The sequence below is a fragment of the Martes martes genome (assembly GCF_963455335.1).
Source record: "Martes martes genome assembly, chromosome: 11".
Taxonomy (NCBI): Eukaryota; Metazoa; Chordata; class Mammalia; order Carnivora; family Mustelidae; genus Martes; species Martes martes.
Genome location: NC_137899.1, coordinates 71,584,308 through 71,608,171, shown reverse-complemented (window position 1 = coordinate 71,608,171; position 23,864 = coordinate 71,584,308). Strand labels below are relative to the sequence as shown.

General features: G+C 39.2%; 1 protein-coding gene across 4 annotated transcripts in view; it reads right to left on the bottom strand.

Moving 5' to 3' along the window:
• Window positions 1-7,551: 7,551 nt before the first annotated feature.
• Window positions 7,552-23,864, bottom strand: part of ZNF277 (zinc finger protein 277) — a 104,045-nt gene continuing 87,732 nt past the window's right edge. For all 4 annotated transcript variants that reach the window (XM_080817923.1, XM_080817926.1, XM_080817924.1 and 1 more), the window contains 6 exons: window positions 23,672-23,804; window positions 16,334-16,401; window positions 14,618-14,714; window positions 12,611-12,653; window positions 11,271-11,445; window positions 7,552-9,554 (listed from right to left, as the gene is read on the bottom strand). In XM_080817923.1, the coding sequence (XP_080674049.1) occupies window positions 9,368-9,554; window positions 11,271-11,445; window positions 12,611-12,653; window positions 14,618-14,714; window positions 16,334-16,401; window positions 23,672-23,804 (703 nt within the window). In that variant the 3' untranslated portion in view covers window positions 7,552-9,367. The remainder of the gene's footprint in view (window positions 9,555-11,270; window positions 11,446-12,610; window positions 12,654-14,617; window positions 14,715-16,333; window positions 16,402-23,671; window positions 23,805-23,864) is intronic.

Below are 23,864 nucleotides of genomic sequence, written 5' to 3'. Positions count from 1 at the left end.
GTGAAATTAATATTAACTTAGCTGAATGTTTTCAGTTTGAATTAATATGCTTGCGATGTCATTCAATCTTGCAAATTGCTATCATCGGAAGTGAACATGTTTTAGCTTTTCAAAGTATCAATTATGAGGCATAAGAGTTCAACTGCAGCTCCTGGTTTAATCCTCTGGCTATCCATCATCTAAAGCGTATTGAGAGTTGAATTAAACTTCAAGGATGTAGGATGGCTATTTTTGCAGACTAGGCAAACAATAGCTGTAGTTTGATGCCCTTGATGAAAGCAGACTGGTGTGTTAATTCTGCACATGAAGTCAGGAAAGCACTTAACATTTTAAAGAATCCATTCTTGTTCTGATTCAGGTTTGAGTCCATCCTTTCAAAAAGAATTGCTATTCCTCCATTCGGTAAAGAAGTTCAAGACTTGGCTTTTGTTTCATTTTAAATTCCCATGTATTATTTTGTCCTCAAAACACACAATACTTGGTGGGGCTTTTTTCTTTTGGACAAATCCCCATCTCTCTGTTCCTTCGTTTTCTCAACATCTCTTTACCCTTGATGAGGATGAACATTCCTGACTAGAGAGCTCATAACATTATTTTGAGGGTCAGGTCAGATGATACATGGAAAAGTTGTGCGGACAGCTAAATTCTACATAAAATGTTTCTTTTCTGGTCATAGCAGTTACTGTTAGTGTCCTTTTGCACTACCACTTCCTCAGCCTTTGTGTAAGGTACAGAGCAATGTGGAAGGCAGGCTGGAAGTACCAGGCAGTTTATGCTGTGGGAGCAGTCCTAGATCTGCGGCCAGTGGGGGTTGGTGCCTAAACAGCCCAGCTCTTTTGCTCTTTGGTGCTAGTGGTGGGTGGAGGGCCACTCCAAATGTTCTATGCAATCCTCTAGTCCTCAGTAAGGTTGAACTCCAGTTCTCTTAGCAGTAACTTCTTCATTAATGCACACTTTAGTGTTCCTTCCATTTCATTTTTTACTTCCTATACTGCCATTTCCTAAGTTTACCTGTCAAGTAAATGATCTGCACTCAAGTTTTCTTTAAGGTCTGTTTTTGGTGGAACTCAACCTAAGACCCTAGTTTTTAATGGTCTTTCAAAAAGTATACAAGCAGCTAGCTCACCACTGATATTCTAGAATTCTCTGGCTTTATCGCCCAGCCTTAGTTCTGGATTGGGATGGAGTCTGTTTTGCCTCCTGACTGCCAGGACTCAAAAGTATTTACCAGTAAACTCTTCAAGATGTTGTTTCCTAGTAACTTCAACTATACCTACTATCCCCTGAGAGACCGTGTACCTTCTAGAGGGGCCAGGTGATACATGAGTCAAGCAGACAGAGATGAAATATCACCTTTATTACTAATAAAAATGCTGTTGGAGAGCCTGGCATGCAGTTGTGGGCATTGACAATGAACCCCAAAGTTAGGCAGATTTATCCACATGGTCACAGTCAGCATTGGGTAACTGCTGGCCTCTAACTTCACAGGCAGAGCCTGTCACTCTGAAGTTTGCCGAATGGAGGAGCAGAACAGGGTGTGCTCTCTCGGCAGACCGACAGATCTGAACGAGAAAAAGAAGGAGGAAGGGGCTGAGTCATAGATGCCTCGTTCTTGTTCCAGTCAGAAAATTCATTTTCCTCACTCATAGCAGTGACAGGGGGCAGAAAGAAACCAAGAAAGTTATGGAAATGGATTCCTTTTCTTCTGGAAACAAGGTGCTAGGGAAATGGGGTTCCTTTTTCCAACACTCCCAGGGTTTTTTTGTTCTTAGCTCATTGGGCTTTACCGTTAAATTCAAAGCCAACCAAGAGTGTGGTCTCCTTGGCAGGAGACCAGCAATCTATCCTTACAGTACTGCTCCCACCATGAGCACATCCCCTTGCTTTTCCCATCTGAATGGCTGAAGAGCATAGCTATTGCCCTCAGAAGGCAGTTCAGTGACTGAAATAATTCCAGGACCATGCTGAACCCTAGCTGAAAGTTCCTCAGTTCACTTTGCAATCCTAACTGTGTCTAATCATGTTATTTGGACAGTCTATCAGGGGCTCTGAAGAGATTATATGACAATGTAAAGATATCTCAATAAAAAAATTTCAGTAAAATATTGATGTCTGCCAATTTAAATATAACCCCTGTGAATTTCCCAGGGAAAAAAGTTGAAAAATTAGATTCTCTTTTATGCTTGAGTTAAAGATAAAGACATTAGAACAGCACTGTGGGTCTTTCAGCAGCATGGACAGGGTCTCACTAGAACCACTGGTGTGGCTTTTTACAGAATCTCAAAAGTTAAATTATACACCAAGTTTCTAGTATACCTCACTTAGAAAAAAAAAGGATTAAAAAAAAGATTTATTTGAGAGAGAGAGAGAGAGAGAAAGCTGGGGAAGGGGTAAAGGCATGAGGGAGAGGGAGAATCTCAAGCAGACTTTGTGCTGAGAGTGGACCCTGACGTGGGGCTTGATCTCACAACCCTGAGATCACAAGTTGAGTGGAAACTAAGAGTTGGATGCTCAACCGACTGTGCCACCTAGGCGCCCTGATATACCTCATTTTTAAGAGTATCATCAAAACACTTAACACCAACATAACTAAACAAAAGAAAACAAATCAATACCAAGAGCTTCAAGTAATTATCAAGACAAAACGATGGTCCCCAAACCCTGCACCTTCCATAATAGAGACTCAAGGATACCTTGATTTCCACTTCAGCAGGGTGTTGAAGTTCTTGACCAGTAAACTTAAACTGCATTGGGAAGAATCTCCCCCAAGAGGTTACCACTGGTAACATGCTTCACCATTCCTGTGAGGAAAACCAAGAGGTTACCACTGGTAACATGCTTCACCATTCCTGTGAGGAAAACCAACTGGTAATTCTCTCAAGGTGACCTATGTGATTGTAGGAGATCAGAATATGCCACCCCAGTCTTTGCCACTCTGGCATAAGGATTATTTTGAACTGAAGGCAACTGAGATAAAGTTGGCATAGGATGAGCTCTCTGTGGTACCCTATCTACCTAAAAACAAGATCATAAATTGCCCAAGGTATCTCCCCCCTCCTCCCAGCATCCCCCACTTTTCATACCAGGAAGGGACTAACAACCTTATCACCAGAGATGAGATGGCACCTCTTTGAGGTCTATACAAACCTTACCTACCCTACTAGCCCTTACCTACCATTAATTTGCCATGTATTTCCCTTCCTGCCATTTGCTGCCACTACAAGCTCACTCTTTTTCATATGTCTTGTCAGTTCTATTTAAATGTACCCTCTTTTGGTGTAAGAGCACTCAAACTTAGCTGTTTCTTTGGGGGTTTTCTATTTTTTCTGAAAAGCCCCCTACGTAAAACTTTTAAAAAAAACGTTTCATTTATTTATTTGAGAGGAAAGAGAGAGTAGGGGTGAGTGCAGGGGGAGGGGCAGAGAGAGGGAGAGGCAGAGAATCCCAAACAGAATCCATGCTGAGCACAAAACTTGATCTCATGACCCATTAGATCATGACCTGCGCTGAAATCACAAGTCAGACACTTAACCAACCAAGCCACCCAGGCACCCCTGTTTAAAACTTTTAATATCAAATAACTTTTTTTGGTTAAAAAAATTTTTTTAAAAGATTCTATTTAGGGGTGCCTGTGTGGCTGAGTCCGTGACGTGTCTGCCTTTGGCTCTGGTTGGGGTTTCGAGGTCCTGGGATCAAGCCCTGAGTTGGGCTCCCTGCTCAGCAGAGCCTGCTTCTCCCTGTCCTTCTGCCTGCTGTTCTGTCTGCGTGTGCTCTTTCTCTAGCTCTCTGTTAAACAAATAAATAAACAAAATCTTAAAAACAAAAATAAAAGATTCTATTTATTTATTTGCCAGAGGGTGCACAAACGGGGAGTAGCAGGTAGATGGGGAGAAGGAGACTCCCTGCTGAGCAAGTACCCTGATGGGGGACTTGATTCCGGGACCCCAGGATCATGACTCCAGCTGAAGGCGGCCACTTAACTGAGGACTGAGCCACCCAGGTGCCCCAATATCAAATGGCTTTGTATATTTTTTCTCATATGAATCTGTCTGTTGACAGTTTATTTTGCAGAGTCAGCTGAAGAACCTAAGAGGGCAGAGAAGTTTTCTCCCCTGTAAGGTATTTACCTTCTTGCAAAGAACTATCCAGGGATGGCAAGCCCCATTAGGAGTCTGCTGTGAGAGGTCTTTCTTTCCCATCTCAAATCTTAAAAACCTTTTTACTTTTCCTTTCCCCTCTGAGCCCTGTGTCTACAATATCCCCTGCCTGATCTGTTGGAATCTAGGCTCTAAATAACCACACGGTTTCCACACTGGCTGGTGCTGTTGGTCTTTGCTGTGGAATAACAGGCCTATAAAGCCCTTTTGTGAAGGGTAGCTTCTCTTTCATCCCCGCGTTGGTTTCACCTGGAAAACATCCTCAGCAGATTCCTGAACTAAAGCGGCTATGATCATTTCTGCAGCTGAAATTTCTAGGTTTAGCTATGAATCACAAAAACCCCAAAGTAACAGTGGGGAGGTAGATATTTATTCCATTCACATAAACGTCTAGGTCATCGTTCAAGGGCTGGTGTAGCCTCAAGATAGGGATCCAGGTTCCTTTGACACTCTTGCCCCATCATGCTTGGTTTGACCTCCCTGTCCCATATGCAGACATCTTTGGCAACAGAGCAGGAAGGGATGAAAGGAAAGCAGAGAGTGCTTTGTCTAGTATCTTAAGGAAGACTCTTAGAAGCTGTCACACTTGACTCTTCTGCTTACATCTCATTTACCATAATGTAGACACGGAAGTGTCCTGAGCTGCTGGAGAACCTGGGAAATGTAGTCTTCATTCTAGCTGCCATATACCCAACTAAACTTATTATTCAAGAAATGGAGAATGAATACGGGGGCAACTGGACTACCAGATTAATTGCACCGGTGAGGACAGATACCTCTGTGGAGCCTTCCTCAGCACTCCACCTTCCCTTGCTTTTGATTGGTCCAGGCCTCCAGCAGTATTTCCCTCCATTCTGCCTTTGTCAGCAATAGTGGATATGCTCTGGGGCTTGACTTCCCCTCTATGCCTTTCAAGGTGGAACAGCTGGATTTGTCACAGTTTGACTTACCTCCTAGTAAGTTAAAATTCCCTAATAAAGGCCTAGTATTTCTAGAGTCTGAAGCCTTTTTTTTTTCTCCTTTTAAATCCTTCTCTTCTTTCTGGCCTAGACATGTACTTACCTGACATTCTGTTCTAGATTTCGTCTAATGGGGTCTTCTGTTTTGAGAGATAAATCACTAGGTCTGCTTGGCCAAAAGCAACCATTGTTCAAAAACAAACAAACAAACAAACAAAAACAAAAACAAAACAAACAAAAACCTTGGCCAGGGGCACCTGGGTGGCTCAGTCAGTTGAGATTCTGCCTTTGGCTCAGGACAGAGCCCAGCATCGGGCTCCCTGCTCAGTGGGAAGCCTGCTTCTCCCTCTCCCTCTGCCTGCCACTCTGCCTACTTGGCTTTCTCCCTGTCAAAGTAAATAAATAAAATCTTAAAACAATAAGAAAAACAACAACAACAAAACCTTGGCCACTCTCACCTTTCTGAGTTAGATAACTAGCATGCATTTTCTGATCAGGCTAACAGCCAACCCGGCCTTGGATCCCATTTATCACTGTCCTTATTGGCTCTCTGTTATGTTTCATGTTTTCTGGTTACCTTCATTTAGTATTAATTTTCAGAATTTCTCAAGTCTGCTCCCTCTGGGCATAGACAGCATTTGTATCTCTATTTACAATTTTAGTGACATCTGGAAACCCGTTCAATAATCCCTTGAATAGTGTACTTTCATCTGATTGATCCTCCCCTTTTGAATTGTCCAACCTTTCAGGGTACACTTTGCATCAGTGTCCCAATTTTTAAGGAGGAGTTCCCAATAGTTGTTGACAAGTAGTCTCTATTTTCTGTGTAGCTCTAAAAGAGTCCTTTGCCAGTAGTGGTCTATATTCTTGCTCCCTCTGAGAGTCAGCACAGTTGGCTGAGATTTTGCTTCTATTCTTGTTTGATTTTTTTGGGACCAAGTTATTATTTCTGAGCTAAAAAAAAAAAAAACCCCAAACCTCCAAAACATCTACACATTTTAAAAATAACCTCTTATATCTTTTCCCTTTTATCTGTCCTTCAATTTCATTTTTCCTTTTATATCCATCTAATCTGTTCTCTTAAGATCTCAACTTTATCTCCAAAAAACCTTTCTCCTTCACAAGCTTAATTATTCTTAATTTTGTTCTCATTCTTTCATTGCTCCTGTTCTAAAACTGAAGCATATTCTAGAAACACTCTACACACTTCCTGAACAAATCTGATTCCTAGACACACAAGGTTCTAGGCATAGGACTACCTTATCTTTGGTTTTAAAACAATTTAACTCAACCGTGTCTTTAACTTAGGCATTTTCCATTATAATGGCTTTTATTTCTTTGCCCTTAAAAATTTTTTTTTATTTTATTTTGGAGGGGGAGGGGGCGGAGGGAGAGTCACTCCTAGGCAGACTCCTCACTGAGGGCAGAGCTGGAAGTGGGGCTCTCATGACCCCAAGATTATGACCTGAGCCAAAAAAACCCAGGTGCCCCTTTTCTCTGGGTTTTTTGTTGTTGTTGTTGTAAGGATTTTATTTATTTATTTGAGATGGAGAGAGACAGCAGAGGGAGGGTGAGAGGGAGCAGCAGACTCCCCACTGGGCAGAGGGCTCAATGTCAGGACTCTGAGTTCAAGACCTGAGCCAAAGGCAGATGCGTAACCAACTGAGCCGTCTAGGAATCCTTCTGCTTGGTGTTTCATAAGAGATCTGTGCAGATGTCTGCAAATTGGAGGCTTGGAAAACTAAAGCCATGGTCAGAGCCTCTAAAATTTACAAATCCAGTCACTTTTGGATCACATGGCAGGAGATGACTTTTTTTTTTTTTAAAGATTTTATTTATTTACTTGACAAAGATACAGAGAGAGAGAGAGAGAGAGAGAGAGAGAGAACACAAGCAGGGGGAGTGGGAGAGGGAGAAGCAGGCTTCCTGCTCAGCAGGGAGCTCATGCGGGGCTCCATACCAGGACCCTGGAATCATGACCTGAGCCCAAGGCAGACGCTTAATGACTGAGCCGCCCAGGTGCCCCTGGGGGATGACTCCTGAAACTCATGATAGGCCACATGACTTCAAGATTAGTCTTTGGGCACTGCCTACAGAGGCTGGTATTAACTGTTGAAAACTACAACTTCAAACTCCAGTACTCTATAGCACACACGCTATGTAAAGAATGTACTGTAAAAGAAGTGACAGCATTAGAAAATCATCATTTTTCAGTCACTAGAGAAAATAATAGGTAACAATTACCAATGAATACTAAGTGAGTTAGATAAAAGATTGATGGGGAACTTTATAATGATGCACTGACTGACAACACCTGAGTGGACTATCAGCTCTAAAATCTCTAAAAACTGGTACTAGGGATATTATGTGCTTGATGTGATGCAACAGCAACAGTATTTCTTATAAATTATTTGCGCAAATAAGTTTTTGAACACAAATTTACTGGAACTTAATTCCACCAGTCTGCAGGAAAAATGGGTGATAGAGGAACATGTTAAATGATACAAAGAGCATATGATCATCCAAATCCAGAAAGTGAGATAATGGGCTTAGTTTCTTTAACAAAAAAGTGACATTTTAAGAGGAAGGGAGCACAAACTGTATAGATTATAAGACCCTTAAGAACCATACCAACCAAATGCAATATATGAATCTCACCTGGGACCCAATTTTTTAAAAAGATTTTATTGATTTGAGAGAGTATGAACGTGAGATGGGGGAGGGGCAGAGGGATAAGGAGAAGCAGACTCCCCACTGAGCATGGAGCCTGATTCAGGGCTTGATTTCAGGATCCTGACATCATGACCTGAGCCGAAGGCAGCCACCCAACCAACTGAGCCACCCACGTGCTCCATGGGACCTGATTTAAACAAACCAACTGTTAAGGAGTTTTAGATTACCCAAATGTTAACAACTCACCACATTCACTTTAGCATCTTCTCTCTACATACTCACATTTGTTTTCTGAGAATAAATTGCAACCAAAATGCTCTTTTACCTGTAAGTTTAACTGTATATTATCTAAAGACATGGACATTCTCATACATAACCACAGTACAATTGTCAAAATCTGGAAATTAACACCAATTAACAATAGCTATTGACCTTATTAAAAGTGTACTATTTGTCCCACTAGATCTTTTACAGCTACAGAAAATTTTTTCTTGGTCCAGAATCCAGGATCGCAGGTAGTATTATCTCTTTAGTTCCCTTTAATCTAGAAGAGTATTTCAGTCTTTGTTTTTCATGATCTTGACTTTCAAAGAATAAAGGCCAATTATTTGGTTGACTATCCCTCAACTTGGGTTTGATTAATGTTTCCTTGTTATATTCAAGTTAATGCATTTTTGGAAGGAATCCTCAAACATGTTTTGTCTTCCTCAGTGCATCTAATTAGGAAGTATACAGTATCTGTCCTGTAACTGATAATACTGTAAAAGGACATCTTGAGAAAGCTAGGGAAAATTGAAAACATAGGATATTAATAAGTTAATTTTGTTAGATGTCATAATGGTATTGTGTTTATGTTTTTAAAAAATGGTATTGATCTGCTAATGATAGATACGTTGTAGAAGACGAGGCTTGACGCCCATTTCTGGGGAGTTTGGTTACTCTATGCAGAAAGCAGTAATGATAATATAGTCAGATTTATACTTTTCTGAAATTGCTTCCAATTTGTGCATTCTCCAGGTCTTTGACCATTTTTCCTTTCTTTTACTGGCTCCTCTTTTTGGTCACTATAAATCTTCCCCAGTGTAGTCAAATTCTGTGACTTGTTGGATGAAGAAAGCCTGTGGGGGAGGAAATTGAAATTACTGGCTGAAACTAACTTTATAAATAATTTGAACATTTGATTTCTTTGTGATTTATGCGAACTCTTTATTTAAAAAAGAAAAAAAATTTTTAAAGCTATATTTTCACCTAATGTGGGGCTCAAACTCACGACCCCCAAGATCAAGAGTCACATGCTCCATTAGCTGAGCCAGCCAGGTGCCCCAAATGTCTTCCTTATTATAAATAATTGAGTCTAATGAAATGACATCATTTATAATGATTACATAGTAAAACTTTATAAGCAAAAATACAAAAAGTCCTCATTTTATTTTTTGGAAAGTACTTTTAAAAATTTTATTTCACCAAGGAGTAATCCTTTGCTGATGTTCAAATTTAAACTATTCTTCTGAGTTTGTCTCATAAGAGAAAAAACATGAGAAGTTGCATTTTCTTCTAGTTTTTCTGTGGCATTTTCTTCTAGTTTTTCAAGCCCTCATGTAGTAGCAACTGGTTCAAAATACTGCTTTGTTTCAAAGCATGCAGTTTAGATATATCTTCACTGATGATGGTAATATTTCCATTTTGTTCCTGAGCTGTCAGGTCACTTTCACTGTCAGACAGTGTACATAGTAGAGTGTCGTTTTCATAGGTTGGAAAATAATACCTGAAAACAACCACAGATATAATGAACAACCAAACTATAACTCATCCAGAAAAGTTTCTAGGCAAGTTGACATACACATTAGTATAATTCTGCTGGGTTTCCTCGCCAACAATTTCAACAGCATTTTACAAATGTGGTATGGGAGACAACTTCTGAATTACTTTTACTTTGACCTTTACTGGCTGATACCAGTCTTAGCTGCATCCTTGCTAGCTGCCCATTCAGCCTCTGTTTGATATTCCCACAAGAACTCACTATCTGAAAAGGCAGCTTACTCCAGTATTGGGCAGCTAGTTGTCAGAGATATTGCCATGGATGAAGCTAAAAATGAATCCCCTTCATTTCCATTCAAAGGTTCCAGTTCTTCCCTAGAAGATTACCAAAACTCAAATATGGCTACTTTTTCATACATGAGTCCTTTAAATACTTGATGAAAACACTGTTTCCTTTGAATGTGTGTGTGTTCTTCCCAACCTAATCACTACTGGTTCCTTCATTCTAGGTGAATAAAGATTAAAACATTTATAGAATTTTACGTCTATTATTCTGGTTCCTTTTCTGGACACACTTAGGAGTTAGTTCTGGAGTATCTCTAAAGATTTCAACTTCTTTAAGAATTACAGGAACAGGGTCTCAGGCAATCCAGGACCGACTTTGTCTCTCACAAATCGGGGATTTTCTTTCTTGCATTCTTTTTAAAGAAGATTTTATTTATTTATTTATTTATTTATTTATTTGAAAGAGAGAAAGAGACAGAGACAGAGAGAGCAAGGGAGTGTGAGCAGGGGGAGGGATAAAGGGAGAATCTCAGACAGATTCCATGCTGAGTATGGAGCCTGATGTGGGGCTCAATCTCATGACCCTATGATCATGACCTGAGCTGAAACCAAGAGTTGGGACGTTTAACTGCATGAACCACCCAGGTGCCCTGAAATCTGGGATTTTCTAGAGGAAAATCTAGAGCTTTGGGGCTAGTATTGGGGGAGGGGTGGGGGCACTTATTTAACATTTCCTAAGAAGAGAGGAACCTCCAGGCAGCTAGAACCCTACAACCTCTCCGAGGTTCTCCCAGCTGAGGTTGTCCAGAGTGCTATGAGAACCAGCCCAGATGGCTGAACTAGCAAAGGATATCTGGGAGTCTGATACCACCTCCATAGTACAGATCAGTGGACCAACTGCTTAACATTTATAAAGTTCTGAGATGTAAAATATATGCCAAAAGCCCTAATAGTTGTGTACTCTTTGACAGAATAATTTTATTTCTAGGGGTTTATCTAAATGAAAAATTAGACAAGTGTGCAACAATGCAGGCATATGGATATTCACTGTATTACTATTTATAAGAGCAAAATGCAAGAAACAACCTCAATACCTAGGAAATTAGGGTATATCTATTGAATGGGATATCTGACAACCATTAAAAATGATGCAATTGATATGTATTATATATTAAAAAATGCATGCAATAATCTGTTAACAAAAATATAATGAAAAAAATCTTTACTTCTATACTTACATCTTTTTCTTCATACCACAAAATACTAGAGTTGGTTATATTTATAAAAGGGGATTCCTTTAAAAATAAAGTTTTTTGAAGATTTCTGCTCTTTTTTATAAACGTATCTTTCTCTTTCATTTAGGTCTGCAGAAACTGAGTAATGGAACAAATAAGGGATATGGAGCAAAGAAGTATATGCTTGGTTGAGTAGTACTCACTCTGGTTGATCCCACGTCTTTCTTTCAGGAAGCAGTGATGTATGTTTAGCTTCTTCCATATGAGTCCTTAACTCTGCTTTGGATTTGAATTTCACATGGCAGCCATAACATCTACATTGGTGAATTTGTCTCCGGATGAAATTGACCAGTTTTACTTGCTGGTAGAAATTTAATCCTGAAATATGATAGTTTATACAATCATCAGACAACTGGTCAGGACTATTTTTGAATTGTTGTAATTTTTTAAAAGAGCCAATTCTTTTTTTTTTTTTAAGGTTTTATTTATTTTTTTGAAAGAGGAAGAGAGAGAGAGTGAGCACGAGCAGGGGGAGGGGCAGATGGACAAGCAGACTTTGTGCTGAGTATGGAACCTGAGGTGGAGCTTGATCCCAGGACCCTGAGATCATGACCTGAGCCAAAGTCAAATGCTTAACCATCTGCACCACCCAAGTGCCTGAGCCACTTCTCTTTATTAACCAACCTGAAGAGGCACTACAATGATAAAGAACAGTAGATACCAAACAATAACAGCTAATACTTATATAGGGCTTATGTGCTCGCCACTGCTCTAACCAGTTTCCATGCATTAATACATTTAACTCTTGCAGAACTCTACCACATAGGTGGTATTATCATATCCACATTATCTATTAGGAGACTGTCCAAGGTTGCACAGCTAGTGGGTGGTAGAGCCAGCATTTGACATACATACACGTCTGTAAGAAGAGCAAAGTAAAGTAACACTTTCCAGAGTCTAGGAAAGTAGTCAGTAAGCTGAGGTGTGGGAAGTGAGCTTTCTACTGCCTTTGATCCATTAACAAGTCAGTAATTTACATCTTCATGCCCCTAATCTTTCCATCATACTTATACTGAGAATGATACAATTGGGTCCATCTGTGACAAATAATCTAGCTACACTGTCAAGCAGTATAGTAGCTGTTTTATATACATTGTCCACTCCCTTCACATTCTGTTGACCTTATGTCACACAGCCAGTAAGTGCTGGAGCTGGACTATGAACCCTAGTCTGACCTCAAAAATCCATGGGCTTTCTCTTAGCTGCTTCCATTTTATTTATAATAGATACTAATCATTAGCTTGTATTTTATTTGAAGGATTCATATATGTAGGAAAGAAGAAAGACCATATGTAATAAAAAACCATATTTGATTACAGTTCAAAATGGTTGTGAATCACTGTTTCAGGCAGTCCCATTGAGACCATCTGTGGAGAGACACATTTGGCTGTGCATTCTCCGATCACGACTACTGAACGCATCATTTACAGGAGTGTGTATAAAAACGCAACATCATGGAAAACAACTTCTGAATCAAACTCACCAAGTTCTGACTTTATTTTGAGGAGATCAAACTCGTGAGCATCCTAAAAAAGGAATGAATATCTGTGAGCATATAAATTATTTAATCTTTCAGGCTGAAGTTATAAACAGACGGCTTATTCATAGGAGTTTGAACACTGTTGAAACTCAGTCTCAGTTCATCATGTTCTGCTTTTGAAGTATTCGAAATATAACTGCTTCCCCCAACCACATCCAACTACTTTTTAAAGCACAGTCCAAACAAGTCATGCCAATCAGTTGAAACATTTTAATTATTCACAGTTTGTATCTACAGTTTTCACAATTTACTATGTATGCATTCTGCAATCTGACAAAAGTGTCCTCAGTCTGTGGTAAAACGTGGCCCTATTTACTGTATTGTGTGCCTGGACTACAATTATGGATATAGGACCTTTGCTACACAAGCAGATAGGTAATTTTACAAATCTGCTTTTCATTTTATGCTTTTAAACACAGTTTAATGCAAATTTCTCTTCACTGACATCTTTCCATAAATTTTATTTCTTTTGATTTTTACAATGCAGCCTTATTCTGTTCCACTCGTGCAATCGTCCATCTGGGTAAATGTTTGAACTTAAAAGCTTACAGAGAATAAAGACCATCTAACTTCCTATGAAGGCATTCAATGTAACATCAGAGGCAGGATAATTAGGAAATCCATGGTACTTTATGACTGGAAGTGACTGAGCAGAGGGCGAGGACACAGGTCAAGGATGTTGCAAAGGAAATTTTCTATATGGGGTAGGGGTATTAAGACTCCTTTCAATTCAAAGATATTAGGATATTATTAATTAAATTTAAACACTGAAAACTATACACACATACTATTAGCAACCTGTTTCAGAGAAAACGACTCTCTGCTTTCTTAAGGGTAAATGCTCATGGCCTTTCACATACATTCTATTTTTTTTTTAATGGAACTAAGAAGAGTGTTTCTGAATGAGAGCAGGGAGAAGGTGGGTGAAACAGGATAATCTGCATCACTGTTGGCAGAGATGGCTGGGGGAGGGTAGGGAGAGCGAATCAGAATCATCCAGTAATATTTTTAAATTATAATCACTCGTCTACCTTTAAGCTGCAATACTGTCATGACTCATTAGATGTTCCCCCTCTTCACCCGCACTGTCCAGCTGAGGATCAGAGTTGTTGGGAGTGTGTCATCTCTCAGACATACTGGGGTGAAAAAAGGTATAGAACTACCAGCTTCAAGCTTCATTATAACATAAAAATGGCATCCAGAAGGGAACACACAAACTGGAAATACCCTCAAATTTCTTCCCTCCAAATTCTTACAACTGCAGGAGCTGCACAATCACACCCTGTACCCTCTGCCTCTACATTGCCCATGCCCCACTGCCCATTTCCCTCAAGGGCTTCGTGAACCCTTTCCTGCTTTCCTTATTCACTAGCACAGGAGGCAGTGGAAAAAGATGCAGAACCGTCCATATCTTGAGTACTGTTACTCATGGTTACAGGGCCCACATTCTAAGCTAGAATTATCTCATAAACATCTCAGAGGTAGGATGGCATCAGTGGTCTGTGAAATCCCACCCTAACAGTTTGCACAGGTCTTGTGCATTGTACTAAATTGCCCTGAGTTCTGGTTCTTCTTGATGTATTGGACCTGTCTCTTCTGTTTTGCCTATAGCACTTTCTTTTTAATAAAAGACTTATTTATTTATTTGGGGTGGGGGGAAGGAGAGAGGGCGCGAGTGAGCACAGGAGGAGGGGCAGAGGGAGAGAATCTTTCAAGTAGACTCTACGCTGAGTGTGGAGTTGAACTCGGGCTCGATCTCACAACCCTGAGTTTATGACATGAGCTGAAACCACGAATTGGATGCTTAACCAACTGAGCCATCAGGTGCCCCACTTACAGCACTTTTAGGAATAGGATAATGACAAACTAAACATAAGCTGATAAGACTGCAATCATGATCAGTGTCCCTGTCAGAACAAAACAAGATTCAAATGAATAAAAGTATCTCACCTCCATGTGGACACATAATTTCTCAATGGTTTCTGCTTGCTTTTCACAAAATAGGCAGACAGCAGAGTCAGGGCATTCTTCCCAATCAGACCAGTCACTGTGTTAAAAAGAAAACAGCAAATAGAGAGATTCCCCTCATTAAGAGGGTGTACTAAGCAGTCACTTGCTATTACTTCCTCCTCCCTGGGAAACCCTGCCATTCTCTTTCAATTCTGACATTTTTGTAAAGATTGTCACATCATATTATGACTTTTTGATATAGCTTTTGAAATTCAAAGCAGCACCATGAAATTAATATAAATAGTGAACAGGTGCTGCTCCATTTTCTTCTATCTGCTTCTCTTCTGAGCAGCTATTTTACTATAGAATCAGTTTAATGTCTTTCTGACACAACTAGGTTTAATTCGCAAAGGAGGCATGTGAGTAGATACAATGCTCCCTCTCATTAGCCACAACCACTAAGTACACATGCTGTGAGGTGCGATGCTGGGAGTGTGTCTCTGCATGACAAATGGTGTGTTTTAAAAAGGCAAACCATGTATCCTTCATGTGAGAAATACTGATCATTTTAAATGGTGCAAGTGTTAAATCTGGCGGTAAACAGAGAGGTCAAAAACCACATAGGACCCATGTTACCATTCCTGTCTACTCCCCATCCCCTCATTTATTTTGAAGACACTATCAACTTCTTGTCATTCCTAAGTTGGGAAAACTGAAATCCCAGGAGAGAAAAAAGGCCAAGCATCTTTGAAGGAAAAGAGGATGAGTAACAGGGACTCCTTTAAGGTTGAAAAGAACACTTCCCAAGCTTGTAATTCCAAGGAAAGAAGCTGTGACTATTTTAACTAGGTCAATGGGATGTACATGGAACAAGGTTAATTCCGTTACATTCTCTACTCCAATGACAAGCAGCATGGAAAGTTTAAAGGTTGTGTAACTTCAAGATCTGGGAACCAACCAAGTGAGCAAAATACCAATGAAATGTATCTTTCTCTGCATTATTTTTTACTTGTGTGTTCAATTAACAGCTTTTTAAAAAAACTTTTGGAATTTTATTTTTATTTATTTATATATTTATTTTTAAGGATCTTATTTATTTGAGAGAGTGATAGACAGGACAAGCAGGTGTGGGGGGGCTGGGGAAGGGAGAGGGACAAGTACACTTCCTACTGAGCAGGGAGGCATGGGGCTCGATTCTAGGACCCCAGGATCATGACCTGAGCTGAAGGCAGATACTTAACCGACTGAGCCACTCAAGAGCCCCTCAAGTTGTTTTTTTTTTATTAATTAATTTTAAAAGATTTTATTTATTTATTTGAGAGAGAGACAGAGGAGGAGGAGGAGCAGAGGGAGAGGGACAAGCTGACTCCACGCTGAGCAAAGAGCTTGATGTGGGACTCGATTTCATGACTTTGAGATCAAGACCTGAGCCAAGACCAAGAGTCAGATGCTCAACTGTGTCACCCAGTCATCCCTCAATTAACAGTTCTAATGGCAAAACACTATTTAGCTGGAATAACAGTTGCTTTAGTGATTTTTATGTCAAAGTTACTTGGAATTCAAGTTTTTGCACTATTACATGGACAGATGATGACAAGGAAAGAGAAGTTTTCTTCGTTTCTATTCTCTTCAGAATAATCACTTTAAACCAAACTATAGAATTGTTTTCCTACTCTTAAAACACAGCAATTAATTAGCAGCCATAACAAATCTTACTCTTCCTGATGGTCTAGCAACTCCCGATCATCTTCCAGCTGAACTTCCTCCCACGACTTTCCAAGTTCCTGTTGTGGGAAGAACCGAGAGATTAGGGAAGATGGAGGGAGCAGGGGGAAGAGGAGAAAGGAGAGAGAAAACAGACACAAAATTAAAATAATAAAACCCACTCAAAACCACATACTCACTGGTTTTAAATCAATATAAGTAGGATTTATTAAAACAGTTATTTCAGTGACAAGGAAGGATGTATCCTAAAATGTTTTTAATAGGTTTTTCTTTTGGGAGAAGCAGTGATATTCTTTCAATCAAATTCCTTTCTCTTAAATGTAAAACAGTTTCTCAACCCTGGACGCACATTAGAATCTTTTGGGGACCTTTAAAAAACCAAAAATATCTCTTGATGGGGCCTGTGAAACACCCGCATAGCTGGACTGTTTCTCCCTGAGGTCCCCTACAGTCTATTTTTCAAACAGCAGCCACAGTGTGATCTTTCTAAAGCACACTTCCTTGTTTGTACAAACCCTCCTATGGCTTTTTACCACACTTAGAACAAAATTCAGAGGACTTATCATGGTGTGAAAGATCTGTGTTTTCTGCCCTGGCTCCTTCTTCGTCACTATGCCCCATGCCTTTTTCTCTGGCTCAATTTGCTCCAGACGGATCAGTGTCTTCGCTATCCCTTGAAAGCAACAAGCTCACCTCCACTGGCTACTTCTGGACTTGCGTTGTCTGCCTGAACATTGCTCTCCCACGTAACCATGTGGCTCAGTTGTGGGGGCATCTCCTTAAATATTGCCGCCTCTTCTGACTCCTCTGTCCAAAACAACACCACTTCTCCCAGTTACTTTTTATTCCCCTATGATGTTTTATTATTTTTTTTTAAGATTTTATTTATTAATTTGACAGAGATCACAAGTAGGCAGAGAGAGAGAGGGGGAAGCGTCCCGCTGAGCAGAGAGCCTGATGTGGGGCTCGATCCCAGGACCCTGGAATCGTGACCTGAGCTGAGGGCAGAGACTTTAACCCACTGAGCCACCCAGGTGCCCCGATGTTTTATTATTTTTTTTTAAACATCAATCACTTCCTGAAATCAGTTCTGTGTATCTGTATGTTTTCTTATTTGGTATTCGTTTTCTCCACCAGAATGTCCATGAGGACATGGACTTTGTTCATTGTTCTATTTCCAGAGCCAGGCATATATGGTAAGTACTAGAAAATACTTTAAAAACTAAATTGTAACTGAAAAAGTCTAAAAATTCAATACCAATTTAGATCCTACCTCAAAAGGTTTTTACAAGGCGACTAAATAAATTAGTTCACATACAGGCAAACCTCAGAGATATTGCAGGTTTGGTTTCAGACTACCCCTGTAAGGCAAATCGAATGAATGTTTTGGTTTCCCAGTGCATATAAAAGTTATGTTTACATTATACTGCAGTGTATTATGTGTGCATAATGTGTGCATTACATCTAGAAAAACACTGTATATACCTTAATTAAGTATTGCGAGAATTACCAAAATGTGACTCAGAGATGTGATATGAGTGAATGCTGTTGAAAAAATGGCACGGATAGAGTTGCTCAATCCTTCAGGACTGCCATAATCCTTTAATTTGTAAAAATCCATGAAGCACAATAAGCTAAGTGCAATAAAACTAGTTATCCCTCTATATAAAGTGCACGGCAGCAGGCAATAGTAAGTACTCAAATATCTACTTTAACACGTTTTATCTCTTATCTGGAGAAGTTGCACGCATGTAGGGCTGGGTCTGGCAAACTTAGTCATAGATTCAGCAAAACTTTATGGAGTAATGAGCAGGAATGATTTCTTTTGGCCTAACCATTTATCTTTTCTATTCCTGAATCATTTATTTCTCCTCCTTATTTTTTTTTCTTTCTCCATCCAATTTCCCCACTGTGCCATGCGAAAGCAGACAGTGCACTAAAGAAGCATGTAGAACAATAATGGCTACCTTTCCAAGCAGCTAAATTATGGTTACAGTCAAGCCCAACCTGAGCTGTTATAAATACAGATGTTCTTGTTTGATATTCCTCTTTTGGAAAAAAATAACTAAAATTCACTCTCAGTTTTGAACTTTTTTTCTTTTCTCAAAAAAGGTATTCATTTAACGAAAAACAAAGAACTACAAGGTCCATTATGATTTAGGGGAAAAAGAAAATCTATCATTTGTCAACTTAATGAGAGGTTTTAAGGCTGTCATTATCTATCAGCTAAATGATGCATAAATTCAGACACGCAGAGATTTACCATAATGTCATTAGAGATAGTAATTTGGACTCTATAATGTACTTCCCAGAGTGTCATGAAGTGTCTGAACACCTCATTATGGACATCAGGAATGGCTTCAACACTGCCAACAGGATCTCTGTTAGCTGGAATTTTTGGTGATGAAATTAAATCTTTCATGGATTACTTGGTCTCTCTGGACTTGTACTTAAAGGTCACTGTTGCAGGACATTATTCAAAGAAGGGCCATCTGTGGTATTACCATTTTCAATGATAGGGACAAATGTTGCTTACCAATAAATGTTTTGGCTAAAGAGACATAAAATATCTTTTAGTGTCAAACTTCCAAACCCAAAGAATTATTTTGCGACATTCTGAGTATTCAGTGTAACATGGAGGGAGGGATTTTCCTAGGCAACAGCACTAACCATTTACCACTTGAGGAGGAAAATGGAACTTGATGTTCATTAGTGTATTAAGAAACAAGTGGTTTCCATGTGACACTGGCCCAGACTTTCCTAGAATGCTCTGCTTCGTATAGTCAAATATATATGATTTATTATAGGAATAAGACCCAAAAAGAAAAAAAAAAGGCACAGACTCTCTAATTAAGATGCTGTGCTTGCTAATGAATCATGTTCGGAAAGCAAAGATTTCAAAAAAAACAAAGTTTGGAAGGCATATCAGTAAAGATGTTCAGCACACCCCCTCCAACCCTTACATCAGATGGTTTATGATCAATGAGAGGGTGGGCAAGAAAAACAAAACAAAAAAAAGAAATCTCCTTCACCTAGCATCCCCACTGCTCCAACACACATACTTATATGTACTTACATGAAAAACCCATTATAAACAGAGAAAAAGAAATGTTTTATTTCTTATTTTTTCAAGTTTTTATTTAAATTCTAGTTAGTCGAGAAGTGTTTTACATGGGGGGGCGCTTGGATGGTGCTTGGTTGGTTAAGAGTCTGCCTTCAGCTCAGGTCATGATCCCAGGGTCCTGGGATGGAGCCCTGTGTCAAGCCTGCTTCTTCCTCTTCCTCTGCTGTTCCCTGCACCAAATTTCCCCCACTTGTGCTCTCCTCTCTCTCAGATAAATAAAATCTTAAAAAAAAAAAAAGAGAGAAATGTTCTAAATGTAAATAATTTCATTAGAAAGAACTATACTAAAACCATAAAAACAGGTTAAGAGCCAACTTTTGTTACAGCTGGCTTTGTATATCTTCAATAATAAAAAAATACAAATAAAAATGATAAAACCACTGCAAAAATAATTTCCTTTAGGAAAACTTAGGGCTTGAAACATGAATGCCTTAGGACTAGGTAGCTGACGGCTCAGTGATGATGGCAGGCAGGGGCATCTGAACATGAAACTGCCTGGGAAATTGTCCCCTTGACCATCTCCACTATTCACTGAATACTTTTGTTTGTAAGAAAACAGAGAGAACCCATAGTAGGTAATCTAGACTATGCATAGTGACTTTTTATGAATTTGCAAGTCTATTATTATAAAAAAACTGATATGAATTATTAAGTATGGAAATTATTTCACCTAAGGAAAAAAAAGGAATCTGTCAATTTGCTGAGCTCAGAGGAGAGCCAAAAACCACCTCTGTGCCTAAGGTCTCCCACCTTAGATGACTATTAGAATCCAGGAATATCCTGGATGCTGCCATCACTGCTGCGTGGAGATTCTGCTCTGAGTGGAGGAGAGGAACTCTATTGGCACTTACCTGCTACAAGAGAGGTTCAAGCATTAACTTTGTATACCCCATCCCGAGGTGCTGAAATTATGTGCTTAAGTGTCTGTCTCTCCTATGGCCTCTAAACTCTCTGAGTAGTAACTTAAATCAACCACCTTAACTTAAATCAACCACCTTGTCTGTAATATTTTTTTTCCTGTTCCACCAATGTCTCATACTGGAAGGCACTCAAATGTGTGTAGAATGTATGAAGCCAATGGAAATGCTTCTTGGAGGGAAGAGGATGTGAGAAATGGATGTGTAGACCCTGAGGACTAATACAACAGTTCTTCACTCTTTGGCTTCACATTCATCACTCATGTCAGCCTTGTCCCTCAGAGGAATACACAGTGAGTATCTGGGCAGCATTTTTTTCTCTCCTTTTTAAAACTAAAGCAATGTCACTATTCACTGTTTAAGTAAACTTTAAGAAGAATTTATTCTTCATATTAATTTTGTGAAATATTAAGTATTTTCATTAATGGGGTCTAAAAGGAAACAAATGGTGCTGAGCAATCTCTGACCCTCATTTTTCTCTAACTACACAGTACTTAGTATTTGGAACAGTATTTTATATACTCATTATATATATTATAACTTTTATCAACAACAATACTCAGGACGGTATTAATTAAGGTTGATACTTCTGGCAAGTCCTTCTCTATGTTAGGACACTTATACATCTTTAGAGACTTTATTAGCTTCTTCAATCCTTTTCTTTTTTAAAAAGGATTTTATTTATTTACTTGACACAGAGAGAGAGAACACAAGCAGGGGGAGAGGGAGAGGGAGAAGAAGGCTTCCCGCTGAGCAGGGAGCCCGATGCAGGGCTCAATCTCAGGACCTCGGGATCATGACCTGAGCCAAAGGCAGACGCCCAATGGCTGACCCGCCTAAGCACCCCTCTTCAATCTTTTTCTAAGGTAAGTTTATTTAATTTCCAAAATGTTAAGGTAATCATAACACATTTTAGGCTTTGTTTTTTAAATCATTCTTCTTTTTGTGGGCTATTTACTTCAGTGGGAAAGCATACAGGGCTAAGAAGGCTAAGGTTGTGGGTCAGAGCCCTTGATGAGCTTATTAAAGTCAGCTTTACTTTGACCCAGACTCACTTTCTAGTTTAGTACAAAAGAGAACAGGCAAGAAGGTGGTGAACAGATCATTACGAATTCATCACCATTACTTGACCAAAACCAAACCAAAAAAGTAAGAGACAGGTACCTCATTTCAACTGAGGAAAAATTGAAGGAAACTGATAAAGAGAGGTTAAGAATCATGTTCTAACTATGTGACTCTGGGAAAAGATCTGCGCTGTCTCCAAACCTATAAAAATGGGGATAATGATAAAATCTGTGACACATGAATATGGTTAAGAGTAAATGACTTAATATACATATCCAAGACTGTGCCAGGCATACAGCAAGTAGTCAAATGCTGCTAGTTAAAAGAAAAAATTAATTCTATTAATAGTCTCCTAAAATGATTTAATTTTCATTTTATATACTATTAAAGTCTTTATATTCTCTTGAAACACTCCTCTTAAGCTATGATTCATGCCACATCATATCTGGACACTCAGTGGGCAGTATTATCTAGCCCGTTCATCTAGAAACAGCTGGTCCTTGCAAATAATTTCAGTTTTGAAAGACATACTATTTGATGCCCAGAGAATAGAGCATCATACTTTTCTGAAAGTGCCAGCAGAATTTGAGTGAACAGTGTCTTTGAAGTCTCCTCTAAAAGGTAAATATCTCCAGCTATATATATAATGTTCTGCTAGTCCTAAACTCTCAAATATTATTTTAAAAGATGCCCAGAAGGAAGTACTACTAAATTGCTTCCACGGCTTTCTGTAGTAGCTGATATTTCTTAGAGCTAACACTGAGGTCCACTCCCCGTTGGATTGGGCTGGGCCCTGAAGCAGTGTTTGTTCTAGGAATTAATGATTGAGTGATTTCAAGAGAAGATTGAAGGACTCCAAGGCTGCGCTTGCCTTTAGCTAGTTGTAAAACATTTGCAGCAGATCATGGCAACTTCTTAGAGCCAATCTTCAAACACATGTCAAACTTGCTTCTCAAGGGGAATTTTATTTTAACAGTACAAGGATTAGTTAGAACAGACAAAAATTCCACCCTACAGCAGACCTTTCCAACATATTTCAGGAGATGCTTGTTTCTGTCCAATTGATAAAATGGTTGATTATAAGCAATTATGCCTTCTGTGGCCATGACTTTGATTTCTAACTCATTCCTAATGAGAGGAAAAAAATAATTGCCATTGCTTAAGAAACGTGTCAGAAACAACTCTTTCTCCTAATTCAAGTGGAGAGTTATGTAACCCTTTTCTTTATACCAGTGGATTATTTCATTTGTTATGCACACCCCCAAATTCAGCAGAATAGGGCAGGGCCAGTAGCACTGCCAGTCACTGTGTCAGTCAAAATCCCCTCTTCCATTTCTAAATGCACCCCCTAGTGACACATGCCTCCTACCGAATACCTTCTCTTAACCAAAAAAGCTCACGAAATGGTATTGAGGTTTCTAGGAAGGAAAACTTTCAATGTATTTAAAATCCTTCACATGGTAACACCATTATCACATTCTATTAGTGGAACAAATCAAAGTCCTCTTGCCTAGTGAGATGACTTGGTTTCTCTAAAACTTCCATCAAAGATAAGCTGGCCAAGGAGGATGATAAGCTTGTTTTTCTGTGGGAAAAGGAAGATTTTTTTTAATGGGGAGAGAGGGAAGAGTGAAGAGATTTTTTTTTTCTCTCATTAAGAGAAAATCTTAGTGAGGCTCCATGCCCAGTGTGTGAGCCTGACTTGGGGCTTGATTTCACAACCCTGAGATCATGACCTGAGTGGAAATCAAGAGTTGAATACCCAACAAACTGAGCCACCCAGGCACCCTTACGAAGAGGCTGTTTTTAAAGAGTTATCTAGCATAAGACACCTACCACATCCAGAGGCCAAAAGATGTTTCTTGAGTAGAATACAGAAGTCTCTGGTCTCAAGGTAATAAATACTGTAACAAATAAGTGAGAGTATGTAGATACTCAAATACTTTGTTTATTATTACTTTTTTTTTTTTTTTTGATCCAGATCACTGTGAATTCTAGAGACATGACATTTCTACTGTATAAACATCTGGCAAATCAAAGACAAACCGAATCAAATTATGCTTTGTAAACTAAACACTATGAAGCTAATCACTGCTTGGAAGTGTCCCTCGATTACATTTTGACCTTTATACTAATTGCTTGTTTAAATATTAGACAGCCCTTAGAAAGATTTTTGTTTGTGGAAATGCAATCAAATTTTAAATTATGAAGAGAAAGCCTCACCAAATAATTGATGACATAAAATCGGTCATATTCTCTGTTCTTAGGATTAATCCTCCGATGCTGTTTTTTCCTCATATGATCTTTAAGTGTATTTTTGTCCCTGAAGGTCTTCTCACAGTACAAGCACTGCAAGCTAAAAAAAAACAAAAACAAAAAACACAAACACTGACAGATTACACAAGTCTCCTGGAGA